Source organism: Astatotilapia calliptera, chromosome 23, assembly GCF_900246225.1.
Source record: "Astatotilapia calliptera chromosome 23, fAstCal1.2, whole genome shotgun sequence".
Taxonomy (NCBI): Eukaryota; Metazoa; Chordata; class Actinopteri; order Cichliformes; family Cichlidae; genus Astatotilapia; species Astatotilapia calliptera.
Window position 1 is genome coordinate 20,859,110 of NC_039323.1, and position 17,116 is coordinate 20,876,225.

At 41.6% G+C, this 17,116-nt stretch overlaps 1 protein-coding gene across 2 annotated transcripts in view; it reads right to left on the reverse strand.

Annotated features, from left to right (window-relative positions):
• Positions 1-17,116, reverse strand: part of LOC113016627 (uncharacterized) — a 141,005-nt gene that overhangs the window by 107,546 nt on the left and 16,343 nt on the right. For both annotated transcript variants that reach the window (XM_026159576.1, XM_026159573.1), the window contains exons 11-14: positions 15,518-15,925; positions 13,062-13,493; positions 12,271-12,672; positions 9,497-9,931 (exon numbers count right to left, since the gene is read on the reverse strand). In XM_026159576.1, coding sequence (XP_026015361.1) covers positions 9,497-9,931; positions 12,271-12,672; positions 13,062-13,493; positions 15,518-15,925 — 1,677 coding nt within the window. The remainder of the gene's footprint in view (positions 1-9,496; positions 9,932-12,270; positions 12,673-13,061; positions 13,494-15,517; positions 15,926-17,116) is intronic.

The following is a 17,116-nucleotide window of genomic DNA, read 5'->3' on the forward strand; positions in this document are numbered from 1 at the left end:
AGAAGACTATAAGGAGACAATGCAAAGACAGACAGCATAAATGTATGTGTGGTTGGAATGGGTCCAGTTTTTCTGCAGGCAACTGCAAGTGACAAAACTTCATCACCATCATCAATAAAGTATATTAACAGAAATAGCCTAATTTGCTTTAGCTTGCCTCTCATTCTGGTTATTCGTTGTAGCAGGTCAGTAAAGTTTACACAGCTGATATCCAGATAAACACAGCTCATTTATGTTAGCATCAAATAAAGTAGGCTTCATGCCAACTATTGGGTACAAGCTGAAAATAAAAAATAAAAATAAATGCTTTTCTGTTTGTTTTGTAATTTAAAAAAAAAAAACAACCCCAAAAAAAACCCCCCCAAACAAACAAAACAAAACAAAAAAACCCCCCACATCTATGTTTCTGGCAACAGCATGTGGTTTCGCACTTTGACCACCAGAGGGCGGCGGTGGTCGCCAAACATGGGTGAAAAAAAAAACTGTCTGAAAATGTGTTCATGAATAAATGAAGAGGAAAAAGATACACACAATTGTGAATTGGGTTCAAAGTAAATTAATAAACAAATACATGATGACGACAACTATTATAGAAATAAAGATACTGAAGGTTGCCAAAAGAAAAAAAAATCAGTAGAAAGTAAGACTGAGTAAAATAAATTGACAATGGATGTTTGTGTCAGCATTTACAGTCTTTTGATTGGGTGGATGGTGAACAGTCTTTGGGTGAGGTAAAAGAAAAAAAGTCCATTTCGCTCATGGACGGATACTGCTGCTCCAAACGGGAAGAGCGACGGCGGCGTGAGCCTAGCTGCTCCCTAGCGGACACAGCTGAGCGGCCGAGCGGGAGAGCCTCCGCTGAGCCAAGGTGAGAGGCGGAGTCGCTGGGCATGGTGAAGTGGAAGAGCCGGAGAATAAAACAGCTGGCTTGCGAGCGAGGAGCGGGGCGGCGGGAGAGCGAGCGGGCGAAGCTTGCCCTTTGACGCCCACTCTCCGCGGCGAATGCTCCGATGTAGGTGAGGCAGCAGGTGGAGGACCGCGGGGTCTCCGAGGCCCGCCCAGAGCCAGACGAGTCCCCTCAAAGACGTGCTCCCTCTCTGAGCAGAGCCGCTGTTTCCACCTGAGCTTCTCCGCCCAAATGGAGAGGGCTGCGTCCTGCCGCTCGAATAGGTCCGAGTCCGCTGGGTCATACACGTGTCTTCGTGGCACGGGTCGTGTCATTCTGTCAGGGGTTGTCGTGTACGGAGGCGAGGAAGAGACGAACCAAACGCACGACTCACGGTGCAGAATGATGATGATTTATTAGAGCGAGTGAGTGAACAGAGCAGGGACGGCAGGACTGACTGAAAGACTGAACGGCTGGCTGAACAACGGAATGTAGACGGGAAGGACAACATCAACATCAATGACGCGAAGATGAACGGATGGAACTGAGGACTTAAATACAGGCTGGGTGATGAATGTTTAGAAACCGGTGAGTACGCAGCTGAACTTAGTCTGACTAATGATACATGGAAATAACTGGAACACAATACACAGGCGGTACGCTGGCACAGAAAACGAGAAAACTGAATGTGGGAAATAAATTGAACATGAGAAAACTGAAAACGCTGGACCCAGGAAACCTGACAGTAGCACAAGGACAAAGTTCTGATGGTTGAATGGTTTGTGATTTTGTTATGGACTGAAATATTGTTACCACCTAAATCTGGAAAATATGTGCTCATAATGTAATGTGTGTGTGATAGATCTAGAAGCACATCCATTAGAAACGATTGCTGAATGAGGATCTCTATAAAAGAGTTTGGTTGTTGGTACATCCAGTGAGGCTTTGAGGACCTGTGGTTAATGGACTTAATGACAATAAAGTTGTCTTTGTGTTATCCTAGCATGCCTGGATCTGTTTCTGCCTTGTGATAGTCTGGTTGAAGAAGATAATGTGAGGTTATAGTATAAACTGACTGTGGTTGCTGTCCATGGTGCTCACCAAGGGCTGCAATGATGCTATTTATATTACTGATTATTGCCATAAATTATTTTTGCACTTAAAATGTGTGTTTGAGGGAAAGGGAGAAAATGTGAGATTCTGTGTTTACTTAAGTAGAACGTGGCAGTAAAGGCCAGCAAAACGTCACAGTGTTTTTAAGTCTGAGACAGGGATATAGACTAGGGCTGCCACGATTAGTCGACTAGTCACGATTACGTCGACTATCAAAATCGTCGACGACTGATTTAATAGTCGACGCGTCATTTGAAGCTTTGTAAGATCCCAAAAGCAGGAATAAGTAGCAGGATTTAAGAGTGTAATAACGGACTGAAACAGAAGATGGCAGCACTGCATGTACAAGGATGCCAGCTGCCGTTAAACCCCGAAGAAGAAGAAACTGTGTCCCAGAATTCATAGCGCGGCCCAGCGCAGTTGTCAACAATGGCGGCAGCTAGTTAGTTTTAATATTACTCTTATTATTCTTTCTGGGTCACAAAATAAACGTTTGACATATTTTCAGGCGAGAATGTAGCTGTGTAAACCTCAAATATCTGCTCAGTTTATCAGGACACCACATATTTTCAAAAGCGCTCCGACGTTTTCGGAGGCGTCTGTTACCCACTAGCTCGATAGCTAGCCGGGGGCCATGAGAGCACCGGACTCCCGGCAGATCGTTTTCAAACCCACCGCCCTACTCAGGTTAAACATATACAAGTCACTTAGATAACTTAAAAATGTTATTGTTTGGCTTTTTTCAGTATTTTATTTGTTCCTGAGTAAATCGGCTGAGTTTATTAAACTCCACCGAAACAATCTGCACATTTAATTAGAATTCAATTAACTATCATCTTGTCTTTATTTTTAGTTAGCACAGACCTTAAACACTTAAAGCTGTAAGCTAATGATAGTTATATAAGAGCAGATGCTGCTGGTGCAATAAGCTGTACTTTTACGTTCAATGGATGATGATCTGATTAGTCGACTAATCGCAAAAATAATCGGTGACTAGTTGACTATCAAAATAATCGTTTGTGGCAGCCCTAATATAGACTAATATCACTCTTTCTAGCTACACACTTTACTGTGTGGGTGAGGTGTTAGTGTTTGTACACTCGACAGGAAACTTCTAACATGTGTCCACATTATTCTGCAGATTCTTTCCTTCGGCCACTGTTTAGGGGCTGAAATCAGCTTACAAAGAGCATTAGTTATGATTCTGCCATGAAATTAGGTTTGTTTCACTTCAGGTCTTTGAATAATTTTCCAGAATGTTAACCTTTCAGCCTGACATGCAATATGCTGTGTTGGTTACATGGCATCAGTGTAACGCAAATAAATGATTGTAAACAAAGGTTCTAAAAAATATAGAACTGAAAAGTTATTTAAAGTATAGCAAGAAGACTAAAGTAACAGTAAAAGTGAAAAATTCTACCTGTACATGGGGCTTAAAGGTAAATTAGGGTCTTTCCTGTTGGTGCCCTTTGGTATGTGTGGTCAAACAATCCAAAAGCTTAATGCTCTGATGTTACACTGTCAAAGAGAAAATGATGTGGTGTGATCCTGGTTCCTCTGTGCGACTGTGCCAGCTGTACTGACACATCCGAGTCTGCTGGATCTTTTATCTAAATGAGACTGACATACTCGTTAAGTATTTCCTGAATGATACAATCTCCCCATCCCTCTCAAGCTGGCATTTTGTTTCTGTACAAATTTCCTGAATTACAGATACTGTATAATGACTGACTTTCTATAACTACAATCACTGAAACAGAATCACGTCGATTACAGACATCCAAACTTTTATTATTTATTCCCCCAGTCTATATGAAGCTCTACATTAATATGGTAAAAAAAAGTTACATTTAAAAACCTGAAATACATTAAAGGATAAATTCTTGCACAGTGTTTTTGTATACTCCTGGGGCCGTTCTTCGTACATCGCTTACTACATCCAAGATCAAATGACACATCCAAGGTCAAATCATCGCACCAACTTTGAGCTCACTATTCCGGTTCTCCGAACACACCTGCTGTTGACGATTAGTATATCTTAGGGGTGGGGGAAAAAATCGATACTGTGTGGTATCGTGATATTTTGTTTGCTAATAATGTATCGATACAGGGACAGCAGAAATCGATATTTTGTTACAAAAAAGGTTTTTGTGGACTGGAACTCTGACTTCAGAGCATGTTGATCCTTTTTCTGAGCAAGAATCCTGATATTCCTTCACTGTCCAAATGTGTTTAACTGTTTTTTGGCAGGAATAAACATGACAGTTTACTTATTTTAATTTAATTGTAATATAATATAATATACAATATACAATATAATTGTACCAGATGGTTGCATTCAGTTAAGTTGGACTAGACTGTAATACAAACCGTTCAGTTTGTCAACAATAAAACTGACTGAAATGAGAGACTGAGTGTGAGACTTTGATATTAGATAAAATGAATATTGATAAAGTTTACCTTTATGTACAGAATCTGAATATCGCAAAATATTTTTTAAAAATTGCAATAATATCGTATCGTGCGTTAAGTATTGTGATAATATCGTATCGTGGGATGTATGGTGATTCCCACCTCTAGTATAGCTGGATGAAGTAATGTGAGATCACTGGGTGGCTTAACAGGGGCTATGCATCGATAGTAGAAACATTGATCGGCAACCCTTTGATTGGTCGGCGAAAATGTCGAAGGAGCGCGCTCGGTATTTTTCGGCAGCAGAGCAAGAACTCTTGATTGAGGGATTTTAGGAGTTTCAGAGTCTAATTAAAACGCAAGGGAACACTGCAAAGGCTGCAAAAGCAAGGAGAGAGGGCTGGCAGAAAGTTGCTGACAAATTAAACTCGTAAGTAATTTAATAATAATAATAATAATAATAATAATAATAATGGATTGGATTTGTATAGCGCTTTTCAAGGCCACTATTCAGTCACTCTCACATTCACACACTGGTGGAGGCAGCTACGGTTGTAGCCACAGCTGCCCTGGGGCAGACTGACAGAAGCCAGGCTGCCATATCGCGCCATCGGCCCCTCTGGCCAACACCAGTAGGCGGTAGGGTAGATTTATTATATTACACCATATTATATTATATTATATTATATTACATTATATTATGTTATATTATATCCCCTTTCACATTAGAGCCACAACAGGACCCACTAGAACATGGGAACAAGTAAAAGTGAAATATAAGAATATTCTATAGAATGGTAATATTTATCACTTATATTGCTTTTCGTCTCTTGGACAGAGACCCTGAAATAATCTGTTTGTTTGTTTATAACAGCAACCAAGAAAAGGGCAGAGCACAAAAAGACAGGTGGTGGTCCTGCACCCCCTCGTCAACAAGTTGGTTAAGTAAATAATACCCTCACGGGAAAATCGATATCTCTCAATGAGCACACTGTCGCGCTGAGCGAAAGGATCCTGTCTGTCCCGCAATATACGCTGGATTCTGAGGACTCTCCTTATCAATCTTGCACCTTCCGCAATGGGCTGCTCGCGTAAACGGACAGGACATGGCTGCGACAGACTTCCCAAATCCACCTTCGCTTTTATAGCCGTGGTCTCATCTTGATTACACGAAGTAATTTACTATTACTACTCTAAAATATGAATTGCATCTGTAATAATCACATACATGTAATAGAATGTTAATAGTACATTTCCCTTTTTTTAGGAAATGACCTGTATGTATCTGTGTGACATCAATAAAAGAATCAAATACTGCATTATCTTTAGTTACATTGATAATATTTATTTATGGTGAAACAGTGGTAAAATATCGCTGTTGCTTTCGTATAAATGAAGCGGACATACCTGAGTGGCCGCGATCTAATCCTGTTTACATAAAGTGAACCTGCTCCCGAGCAGGTTTACGCTTACGGCTCTGTTGCTATGACAGCAAGTCCCGGATGAGCTTCGGAGAACCGAACGATCCAGGATCACGCGAAATCGTCAACAATCAAATCCAGCTAACTTACTTAGCGAGGTACGAAGAACGGGCCCCTGGAGCACTCAAAGCACTTTACACAACATGTCTCATCCACACATTCATACAGGCACTTTCTCTGTGCTTAACTTGGGGTTAGCATTTTGCCTGAGGACATCTGACATGCAGGCTGGAGCAGCCAGGGATCAAACCAGCAACCTTTATATTAGTAGTTGACCTGCTCTACCCCGAGCTACAGCCACCCCTCATTATAAATGAGACAGAAAGAGGACAGAAAATGATCATTATCACATGTATCTCTTAACATGAAATACAAACTAAAAATGATTTACATGTTTATGATCATTTCTTCCAGTTATGTTAAAGTACCAAACACGGTTTTATCCTGATTGCTCACTTATTGCATCGTTAATCTGAGACATCATTGTAGAGTCTCTCTACTTTGTCCTGTCTGAAGCATGTAGACCAGAATAAATACCATTATCACAAAAGTACAAATAATAAATATGACCGACTCACTGCACTGATAAATGGTGATGGCTTCTGTGTTTTGTCTCAATAATAAAATAACAGAATCACAATTATTACAGAAATATCAGATGTGTAAACATCAAGATGATCATCTGGCAAGTTTCAGCAAGGCCAGTATGCAGGACTCTCAGGTTTAACAGGTAAATATAAAAGTGGGCAGATTAAGGGAATGAGACACAGCTGAAACCAATCAGGACAAGCAAACAAAAGGAACACAGACAAATGACTATCAAAATAAAACAGGAAGTAACTGCATGGGGAAATAAAGACTTGAAATCCAAAAGATTAGACCGAGAATGCAAAACTCAAAATTGTGGGTCCAAGACCCAGGACTGTTACATCATCACATGACCAGTTAGACATCTGACCTTCATCAAAGAAAAATCTGCAGTAGCTCAGAAACAAAAGCAACAGTGGGTAATTGAAACAAACACTGTTGGCTGCTCGTTGTCTCCATATAAACTGTCTTCAAGTCATTGTAGAAAAAAGAAAAAAAAATTAAGATGGTCTTCAAAACCCATCTGATCTAATGTCAATGTGTCGTACACTACAACATTACACTGAGTCCATGAACACAGTATCAGTGCTCCCACTCCACCCACTATTTTCATGTAATGACGACAAGAACAGAGGAAACCAGTGAATCCCAGATAATGATGATGTTCATCATGATGATGATGATGATGATGATGGTGACGAGTGCTTCACCAGATCTCACACTGCTTGTGTTCCTTGAAGGCTGCTCTGTGCACGATGTTGTTGCTGTAGAGTCTAGAAAGAGACCAAAGCAGAGAGAGCAGACGTCACTCATTCACTCAGAACAACATGAATCCATGTGAGCTCAGACTGTGAATGATTCCTCTGAGAGTCTGAGGAGAAACTCCTTCACTGATGGAGACTGATTCATGTTGGCTCACCGCACACAGTCGATGGAGGGGTTGATGGAGAGCAGCTGCAGTAACACATCAGTCGAAGCATCAGTGATCTGATTGTGACTCAGACTGTAACACAAACACAACAAGTGGCTCTAAGTGATCACTGCACATCATATTATTGTAGTGTGTGTGAACAGGCTGATGGTTATTGGTGCCTCCCAGAGAAGGATCAGTGTGTGACACTCACTCCAGGACTTGGACTTTGTGCAGATGTGTGATGAGAGGGAGCAGCAGCTGGTCAGTGAGCTGACAGTGACTGAGGTCCAGCTCTGTCAGCCCTTCACACGAGTCCAGCATCTGGACCAAAGCCCCACAGACCCTCTGATCCAGCGTGCTGTGACTGAGATCCAGCTCTCCACCCAGGGCTGCACACAGGGACACCGCCCGCCTCACTGTGTCCCTCTCACTGTTCACAGGAACCAGAGACAGCAGCTGGACGAGGACAGTTTTACTGACTCTAAACAGGACAAACAGAGCAAAGAGAAACTGTCAGGATGCATCAACACCAGTGTGAACAAGCTTCTCTCTGGTTTAGACTCTTCTGTGGTCTTTCCCACCTGAGGCGGACCCTGTGGAGGACAGGAAACAGCAGGTCCAGCACGCTGTCCTCCACCTCACAGTCTCGCAGGTCGAGCTGTGTGTCCCGGCTGCTGTGTGTCAGGATGGTGGAGACGGCCCTGCAGTCATCAGCAGTCAGACTCAGAGGCTCAGGCTGATCCTCCTCTGGTAGCTCCACACAGGAGGAGCAGGACAGATCCAAGCTGTGCTGCAGAGTCCTCAGCAGGCCTGACGCTGCCTCCTGCTGGACGTCACAGGCAGCACAGCAGTGGATGAACCTCAGCAGCTGATTCCTGTCAACACTGCAAGGAAAACACATACAGAAATGAACCAGCTGATGACTGTGTTGGACAGCACTGAGAAACAAGCTCTAATATCTGACCTGAGATGAGAAACGTTGTCCAGCATGAAGAGGATGGACTCTGCTCCCTCTGCTGGTATGGAAGTCCACAGGAGGTTCAGTTTGACTCTGTCTCCGTGTTTGAGGATGAAGCTCAGAGCAGCACAGTCCACTGAGTCCAGCTCTCTGCAGCTCAGGTTGATCACATGACCAAGTGACCTCAGTAAACTGGGCACAGCGTGACTGTCATGAGCTCTGCAGAGCTCTCTGATGGAGCTCATCACAAAGCTGGGACTGGGCCTGAAAATAAACAGTTTATTTCCAACTTTGTTTAAAGGATCCATAAACTGCTGATTAAAGATGAGACAGCATTTCAAATCCTCCTGATTAAACAGCAGAAACTGTGTTTGGTAAAAGATCAAACTACATTCAGCACCTTTTAAACACAATCCTGTCCAGAAAGGGAAGCAGACGTGTGGTTTCCTCCTGTAAGAAGAGGTTCTTCCTCAGGTTCACAGTGATGGTCTGAGCTGACGCCTGCTGCAGCAGATAGTGAAGAAGCTCCCAGTTCAGACAGCAGGAGGTCAGGTCTCCACCAACCTTACTGAAGAAGGACAACGTCAAGTCCTTGTCCTGGATTTCATGGAGGAGACACAGAAGCTGCTGGAAGCTCTCTTCACTCAGTCTGCAAAAAATAAAGAGAGAGAAAAACAAGTTAATCTGTTTTTAAAAACTACATTTTATTTGGCCTGTGATGTTCAGGAAAGACATTTACTTGACTGTTAGAGGACCATCATGGAGCAGCAGAGTAATCAGACCCTGAGCAGGGATGCAGCTCTCAGTCAGGTCCAACCGTTCGACTGTCCAGTGTCTCAGCAGGGAAGCCAAACTACTGACAGCCCTCAACATCACTCTCTGTGATGGTCGAGCTTTCTTAGGCACAAGAGAAAGCTCTTCCACAGCCAGTGGACAGACCACTCTGCCTCTTCTTACCCACTGAAACAGGAGCAAGGACATGTCTATGGAAAGCCTGAAGATCAAAGAGACAAAAGAGCAGAAATGATGAACACCAAGAACTAAAGATTCAAAGTGGACAGCAGATAAATGGTTTTTATAAGAACACGAGAGAGTTATAATTTCACTTCCTGTGAAGCTGTTTCCAGAACATTAGTTTCACTTACCTGAGCTGTGAGATGTAAGGCAGACACTGAAGGAAACTCCTCACTTCACTCTCTTCATGTGAGCAGCCTGTCAGCTCCACTTGTTTCTTCTCTGGTTGGAGTTTCAGCACTTCCAGGAGGATGGAGGTCTTTCTCTCTGAGAGGTTTATGGACCAGACTGCAGGAGCTGACTGGAAAACTGACTGTAATGATGGAAGGACACTCAAGCCTGTTTTAGTCTCATAGTCCTTCACATTGGTGTACAGATTTAGCAGGAAATCACACTGATAGTCATCATCCATGTATCTCTCATTAAACGGGAATGTTTGATATCTGCACACTGATGATAACAGCTCCAGTATCTTCTCTCCTGTCTGCTGCGCTCTCTCTGCTGCTGCACAGAACAGATTCACAAAGAACCTGACTGCTTCTTCATCTGACGTCTCAGGATCAGCACTGGAACAACAAGAAGAAATATTTACACATATGCAGGTCATCTGAACAGCAATGAAAAGCCAATAACATAAGATAAGATAACCTTTATTAGTCCCACACGTGGGAAATTTGTTTTGTCACAGCAGGAAGTGGACAGTGCAAAAGTTATGAGGCAAAAATTAGAATACAATAAGAATAAATACAGTACACAGCTGTACAGAATAGAATAAAATAAAATACTATATACAGTAGAATAAAATAAAATAAATATACAATAAGATAAAAATAGAATACAAATACAAATACTATATACAACTGAGTAAAAATACAACGATGACAGAAAGGATTATTGCACTTAGTATTATTGCACATGTGTGGATGTGTGTGCTTGATCAGTTAAAGTCTTTGTTGTGGAGTCTGACAGCAGTGGGGAGGAAAGACCTGCGAAATCTCTCCGTCCCACACCGTGGGTGCCGCAGTCTCCCACTGAAGGAGCTGCTCAGTGCTGTCACAGTCTGCTGCATGGGGTGGGAGATGTTGTCCAACAGGGATGACAGCTTAGCCGCCGTTCTCCTGTCACTCACCACCTCCACTGGGTCCAGAGGGCATCCTAGAACAGAGCTGGCCCTTCGGATCACCCTGTTCAGTCTCTTCCTGTCCCCAGCAGAGATGCTGCCGCCCCCAGCAGACCACACCATAAAAGATAGCAGAAGCCACAACAGAGTCATAGAATTTCTTCAGGAGTGGGCCCTCCACTCCAAACGACCTGAGTCTCCGCAGCAGGTACAGCCTGCTCTGCCCTTTCCTGTAGAGGGCGTCTGAGTTATGAGTCCAGTCCAGTCTATTGTTCAGATGAACACCAAGGTACCTGTAGCTGTCCACAGCCTCAATGTCCATACCTTGGATGTTCAGTGGTTGCAGTGGAGAATGCAAAACATATCATATAACAAATACCAGTTTGAACTTATTCTGTTTTTTTATGGAGTATTTTCCTTTCTTTGTGAATTTTATAAAGACTGAATTATTGTCGTTAAATCAGTGCTCTGTGAGTTTATTTTTTATTAAATAAATGAGATTGTAAAGTCATTATACCTAAAAAAATAACAACCAAAATCAGCACTCTGAAAAGAACAGTATGTAATTTGGTTGTTGTTCTTTAATCCATAATAACAGCTCAGTTTCATGAACTCATACATGTATGTAAAATACAGCATTAGACTTCAAAGCAACACACAACTGACAAAGTCCAACACAGCGGTGAACATGTTTCCGTATGAAATGGAGTAAAGTTGACATTTAACTGACATATAATCCTGTGTGGATGAAATCACAGTGGGTAAATATAATATTGGTGACAGTGAAATATATAATTATTTAAAAGAGTAATGTAGCCAGGTGGAAGGTCAGTGTTATGGGACATGCCACTGGCTGGCTCTGTTTCTTTTGGGGTACCCCTGGGAGCGCAAGGGATGATGGGGATCTACGGAGACATTCACAGAAGTGCTAGCTTGTATTGGTGTAACATGGGTGTTCAACGCTGTGTTTTCACTGCATGGTCTGTTTAAGCGCAAAGGGTGGAATAGTTAAGGCACCAGGTGTTGCTGTGTTTGACTTCACTAATCATCTCAGGGGGAGCTGTACTCCGTTTTTCTGCTGGATTAATGCACTGTATGTATTTGAGTTCACATCTGTATTGTAATGTTTCATTTGTAAGAGGGAAAATGTACTGTGGTTAACTGTTTAATTTGGTCTCTGTAATTTAGCAGGAGAAGCCACTAGAGTCATTTTTGCACTGCTAAGTTTGTTTTGTTTCTGGACGGGTTTATATCAGTCACACATTGACATTAGACATCTTTGAGTTCCAGACTCTGAAAAGTTGGAACAACTACCTGCAGTAGCAGTGGGTTACCAGTGCACACAGCTGTTACTTGATGAGAACTGTGTGTAGCAATTTTATTTCCTTGTTTTTACAACCTTTCATCTGGACGCTTACTTTATAATTCAGATTAAAAGAACCCCAAAGATAATCTGTGTTTTGGGCTGGTTGATTTAGCCAGGCTACAGTTAAATAATATTTAGATTTACAGGTCTCAAAATGTTGTTGTTATATCTTTTTACCCATAATCTATCTGTTCTTATATAAAGCTAATCATGTAAAGTAGAAAAAGAGTGAAGAACTTTATGATTAAATATTAACCAAGGCAGATAAAATAGAAGGACAAGGGTCTAATTACATGTGTGTTATTAGCTATGATGACTTCAGATTAGATTAACAAAAAAAATGCTTAAATACATTATTAGACTGTAAATTAAAAATTGCTTTCAAAGTCACCTGGTAACTAAGCATTAGTTTAACTTACCTGAGCTGTGAGATATAAGGCAGACACTGCAGGAAACTCCTCACTTCACTCTCTTCATGTGAGCAGCCTGTCAGCTCCACCTGTTTCTTCTCTGGTTGGAGTTTCAGCACTTCCAGGAGGATGGAGGTCTTTCTCTCTGAGAGGTTTATGGACCAGACTGCAGGAGCTGACTGGAAAACTGACTGTAATGATGGAAGGACACTCAAGCCTGTTTTAGTCTCATAAGAGTACAGGTCCATCAGAAAATCACACCATTTCTCTTTAAGGGGCAATCGTTCATATCTGCACACTGATGATAACAGCTCCAGTATCTTCTCTCCTGTCTGCTGTTCTCTCTCTGCTGCTGCACAGAACAGATTCACAAAGGTTGCAACTTCTTCATCTTGCCTCCGAGAAGCAACACTGGAACAATGAGAGGGAAACACTTAGTGATGCTAACTGTCTGCTAACTGCTTCCGTCAAAAGTTCTCTGATGACTCAGCAGTTGTTGGCCTCATCATCAATCGGGCCAACAAAGACAGAAAACTGACCGAGGACTTTGTCGATCGGTGCCAGTGGAATTGCCTAGAGAAGCATCTGGGCCAATAAACTGGACTGGACTAACAATACAAAGGCCATGGACACAGACATAAATAATATTATTAAAATTAAAGTGAAAGACATATATATGGTATCCTAAAACAAATCAGCCAGGAAACCAGGAAAGTCTGGAAAAATATAAAGAAATGAGGGATTGATCCCAGTCTTTCACAAAACCATAGAGTTAACCATTTAAAATACAGTTCATTTACCTGAGCTGTGAGATATAAGGCAGACATTCAAGGAAACTCCTCACTTCACTCTCTTCATGTGAGCAGCCTGTCAGTTTCACTTGTTTTTTCTCTAGTTGGAGTTTCAGCACTTCCAGGAGGCTGGAGGTCTTTCTTATTGAGAGGTTTATGAACCAGACTGCAGGAGCTGACTGGAAAACTGACTGTAATGATGGAAGGACACTCAAGCCTGTTTTAGTCTCACAGTCCTTCACATGGGAGCACAGATCCAGCAGGAAATCACACTGATATTGAAGATCTGTATATGTGTCATTAACAGGGAATGTTTGATATGCGCACACTGATGATAACAGCTCCAGTATCTTCTCTCCTGTCTGCTGTTCTCTCTCTGCTGCTGCACAGAACAGATTCCCAAAAAACCTTCCTCCTTCATCTGCCCATAAAGTAAAAAAACTGGAACAAGAAAAAGGGGGAAAAAAAGAGTATTGATAGTATTTCATGAAAAGACATGGTACATTTTGAATGTAGTGAAGGTATCCCCACAGTTCAGTGATTGTATATTAGTAGAGTTTTTCCTCATGGATGAGACTGCTGCTTTCTTGCACCATTAGGGTTGAAAACTGGGTCATGATTGTCATTTATGTGTATGCTGCATACAGAGTACCCAGCTCTTTAAATTATACATTTGGTGTGCCCTCTATCTTGTGACTATTATCATACTGGGGACTTTAACTCTTATATTTAATTAAATATAAATACATAAAAATACTGTAGTTTTACATTTGAATCCCTCTTGGTAAAGCATCTTGCGTAGATAAAGTCATGGTATAAATATAATAATGATGATAAGTAAATATTACAATTTAAACTAGTACAATGGTTTTATGGAAAAAATTATTACTTAATGTTGCAGAAATAATTATGGAACCATCAACCAAAATATCACAGAACTTTGCTGCTTTTATAACTACTGTATTTAAAATGTTTGAGGCACAGCCTAATTAAAAAATATTCTCCATTATGTTGGTTTCAGCTTTCTCTTCACCACAGAAATGATTCTGCGATCAACGACCACTATTGTCGTCTGTGAAAGTCCAGGTCTTTTTGCTGAGTTCAACAGTGCTTTCTTTTTTTTCAGGATGTACCAAACCGTAGGTTTCACCACTCCTAATATTGTAACAATTTCTCAGATGTATTTTTTCTGTAGTCACAGATTAAGGATGGCTTGTTTCACCTGCATGGAGAGCTCATTTGACTGCAGGCAATCTACTGAGAGCCAAATCTTTCACATGCAAGCACCTCAAATCAGCTCCGGGACTTTTATCTTCTTAATTCATAATTACATAACAAAGAAACCTGCCCATGAATTAACCTTGGAATCAATTGTCCAATTACTTTTGGTCCCTATAAACAGAGGGTGGCACATGTTAAAGAGCTGAAACGCCTAAACCCTTCATCCAGTTTGAATGTGGATGTCCTTAAATGAAAACTGAGAGTTTACACATTATGTCCATGTCCATTATATAACTATAATTGGGATATGTTTCAGTAAACATGTAAAAAAAATTGTGTCAGTGTCCAAATATATTTGGACATAACTGTATTTCCCACGTTGTCTTTGGTTAAAGCATGTTTATTTGTTGGCTTTAGTTTGTCTTTTCTTCTTATGGACATTCTACTGTGGGCTTCATATCATAGTTATTACAGGTGCATTTTCATTTCACTTTTGCCCGTCTTCCAATCTGCATTTGGGTGATTATACTGCAAAACACTATAGTACACTCTGGCTAGTAATGCACCCAGCAACCACTTATGGGCAAGCCGCACTTGGAGCCCTGAACATACGGAAGCAACGTTGACAATTTGGGAGGAGGCTTCAGAAAAGTTCTGATTTATTTACCTTTGGCAAGAGTAGATGAGGGACTACAACTACCTTGGACTCTACTCTCTACCCATTGGTCACAGCTGCCACTTCTGAGAGGAAATGGCATTGTCACATTCCTCACCTAAGGTCACTGTTGCAGCCAGGCCCAGCCTTGTCCAGGCTGTTGTTTCTATGTCTAAATCTAAGCTGGCTCCATAGAAACTGTTTATCATGGGCCTGAACCCCTGAGTCTGAGTCTCCTAAGCCACCCAAGCCAGCTGACCCCAAAGCTGAGCATATGTTTTCCAAACATGAGCATTTCGACTGCAAGACTGCCTTCTTGCAGAAATGGAAATTACACAATGATTTAAGAATGTTTTCTCAGCATAGAGTGATTCTATATGAATCTAATCTATCTGGGGAAAGGAACTGCCATTAATCAAAATAAATGTTTTATTTTGAACTAGGTGTTATCAAGCCAGAATGTTTGGGTATTTAAAAAAATAGCTTTGTGCCCCCAAACTGTTTCCATTCCATAATTGCCAGTTTTTGTGGTTCCCTCAGAGCAGCTCTCCTGATGCAGAATTCAACATGTAAAGTAGAATTAATTTACCTGAGCTGTGAGATGTAAGGCAGACACTGAAGGAAACTCCTCACTTCACTCTCTTCATGTGAGCAGCCTGTCAGCTCCACTTGTTTCTTCTCTGGTTGGAGTTTCAGCACTTCCAGGAGGATGGAGGTCTTTCTCTCTGAGAGGTTTATGGACCAGACTGCAGGAGCTGACTGGAAAACTGACTGTAATGATGGTAAGATGCTCACGCCTGTTTTGGTCTCATAGGAGCACAGGTCCATAAGAAAATCACACCATTTCTCTTTAAGAGGGAATCTTTCATATGTGCACACTGATGATAACAGCTCCAGTATCTCCTCTGCTGTCTGCTGTTCTCTCTCTGCTGCTGCACAGAACAGATTCCCAAAGAACTTAGCTTCTTCACAAAAATCTGAATTCTCAGGATCAACACTGAAACATCAAAAGACAAACATTTAGTGGAGATTTGATCTGAGCTGCATAAACACAACCACACACTACTGACGGACTCCATCTTGTCCATGTGTGTCCTGTATATAATGAAAGTCCATTTAAAACCGTCTTCCATCAGAGCAGCTGAACATTGTTTTTAGACTGTTACTGACTCACAATTCAATTCAATTCAGTTTTATTTATATAGCGCCAAATCACAACAACAGTCGCTTCAGAGCGTTTATATTGTACAGTAGATCGTATAATAACAGATACAGAGAAAAACCCAACAATCATATGACCCCCTATGAGCAAACAGTTTGGCGACAGTGGGAAGGAAAAACTCCCTTTTAACAGGAAGAAACCTCCGGCAGAACCAGGCTCAGGGAGGGGTGAGAGAAGGAAGACAGGATAAAGACATGCTGTGGAAGAGAGACAGAGATTAATAACAGATATGATTCAATGCAGAGAGGTCTATTAACACATACTGAGTGAGAAAGGAAAAACTCAGTGCATCATGGGAATCCCCCGGCAGCCTACATCTATTGCAGCATAACTAAGGGAGGGTTCAGGGTCACCTGGTCCAGCCCTAACTATATGCTTTACCAAAAAGGAAAGTTTTAAGCCTAATCTTAAAAGTAGAGATAGTGTCTGTCTCCTGAATCCAAACTGGAAGCTGGTTCCACAGAAGAGGGGCCTGAAAACTGAAGGCTCTGCCTCCCATTCTACTTTTAAATACTCTAGGAACAACAAGTAGGCCTGCAGAGCGAGAGCGAAGTGCTCTAACACAAACACTAATCCTGTGTGTGCAATCACTGCGCACTGAAGTGTAGCTGTTTGTGGTTTGTGATGAACATGAGTGGAACAACAACATCTACACTTCATATCTTGTACAACAGTAGCTTCACCTTCCTACTCAGTTTCTGAATTAGGTTGGAAGGGGTGTTTACTATTTTACTTGTGCATTCATTGATGGCTTATAATTTCCTTTTTCAATCACTGGATTGTTAAACTGAAACAGTTAGTTGTAACCCTGGCCTTGACTGCATTGTGCTCTGCCTGTGCCGTTGCAGATTTTGACCGTCTATTTCCCTATGCACAGTTTTTTTGGAATTTCTCCTGTGGTGTCACGAGCCTGACCCTGAGTGTGAGAGAGTGAGAGCACTCTACACTTTGGACACTTTGGATCCC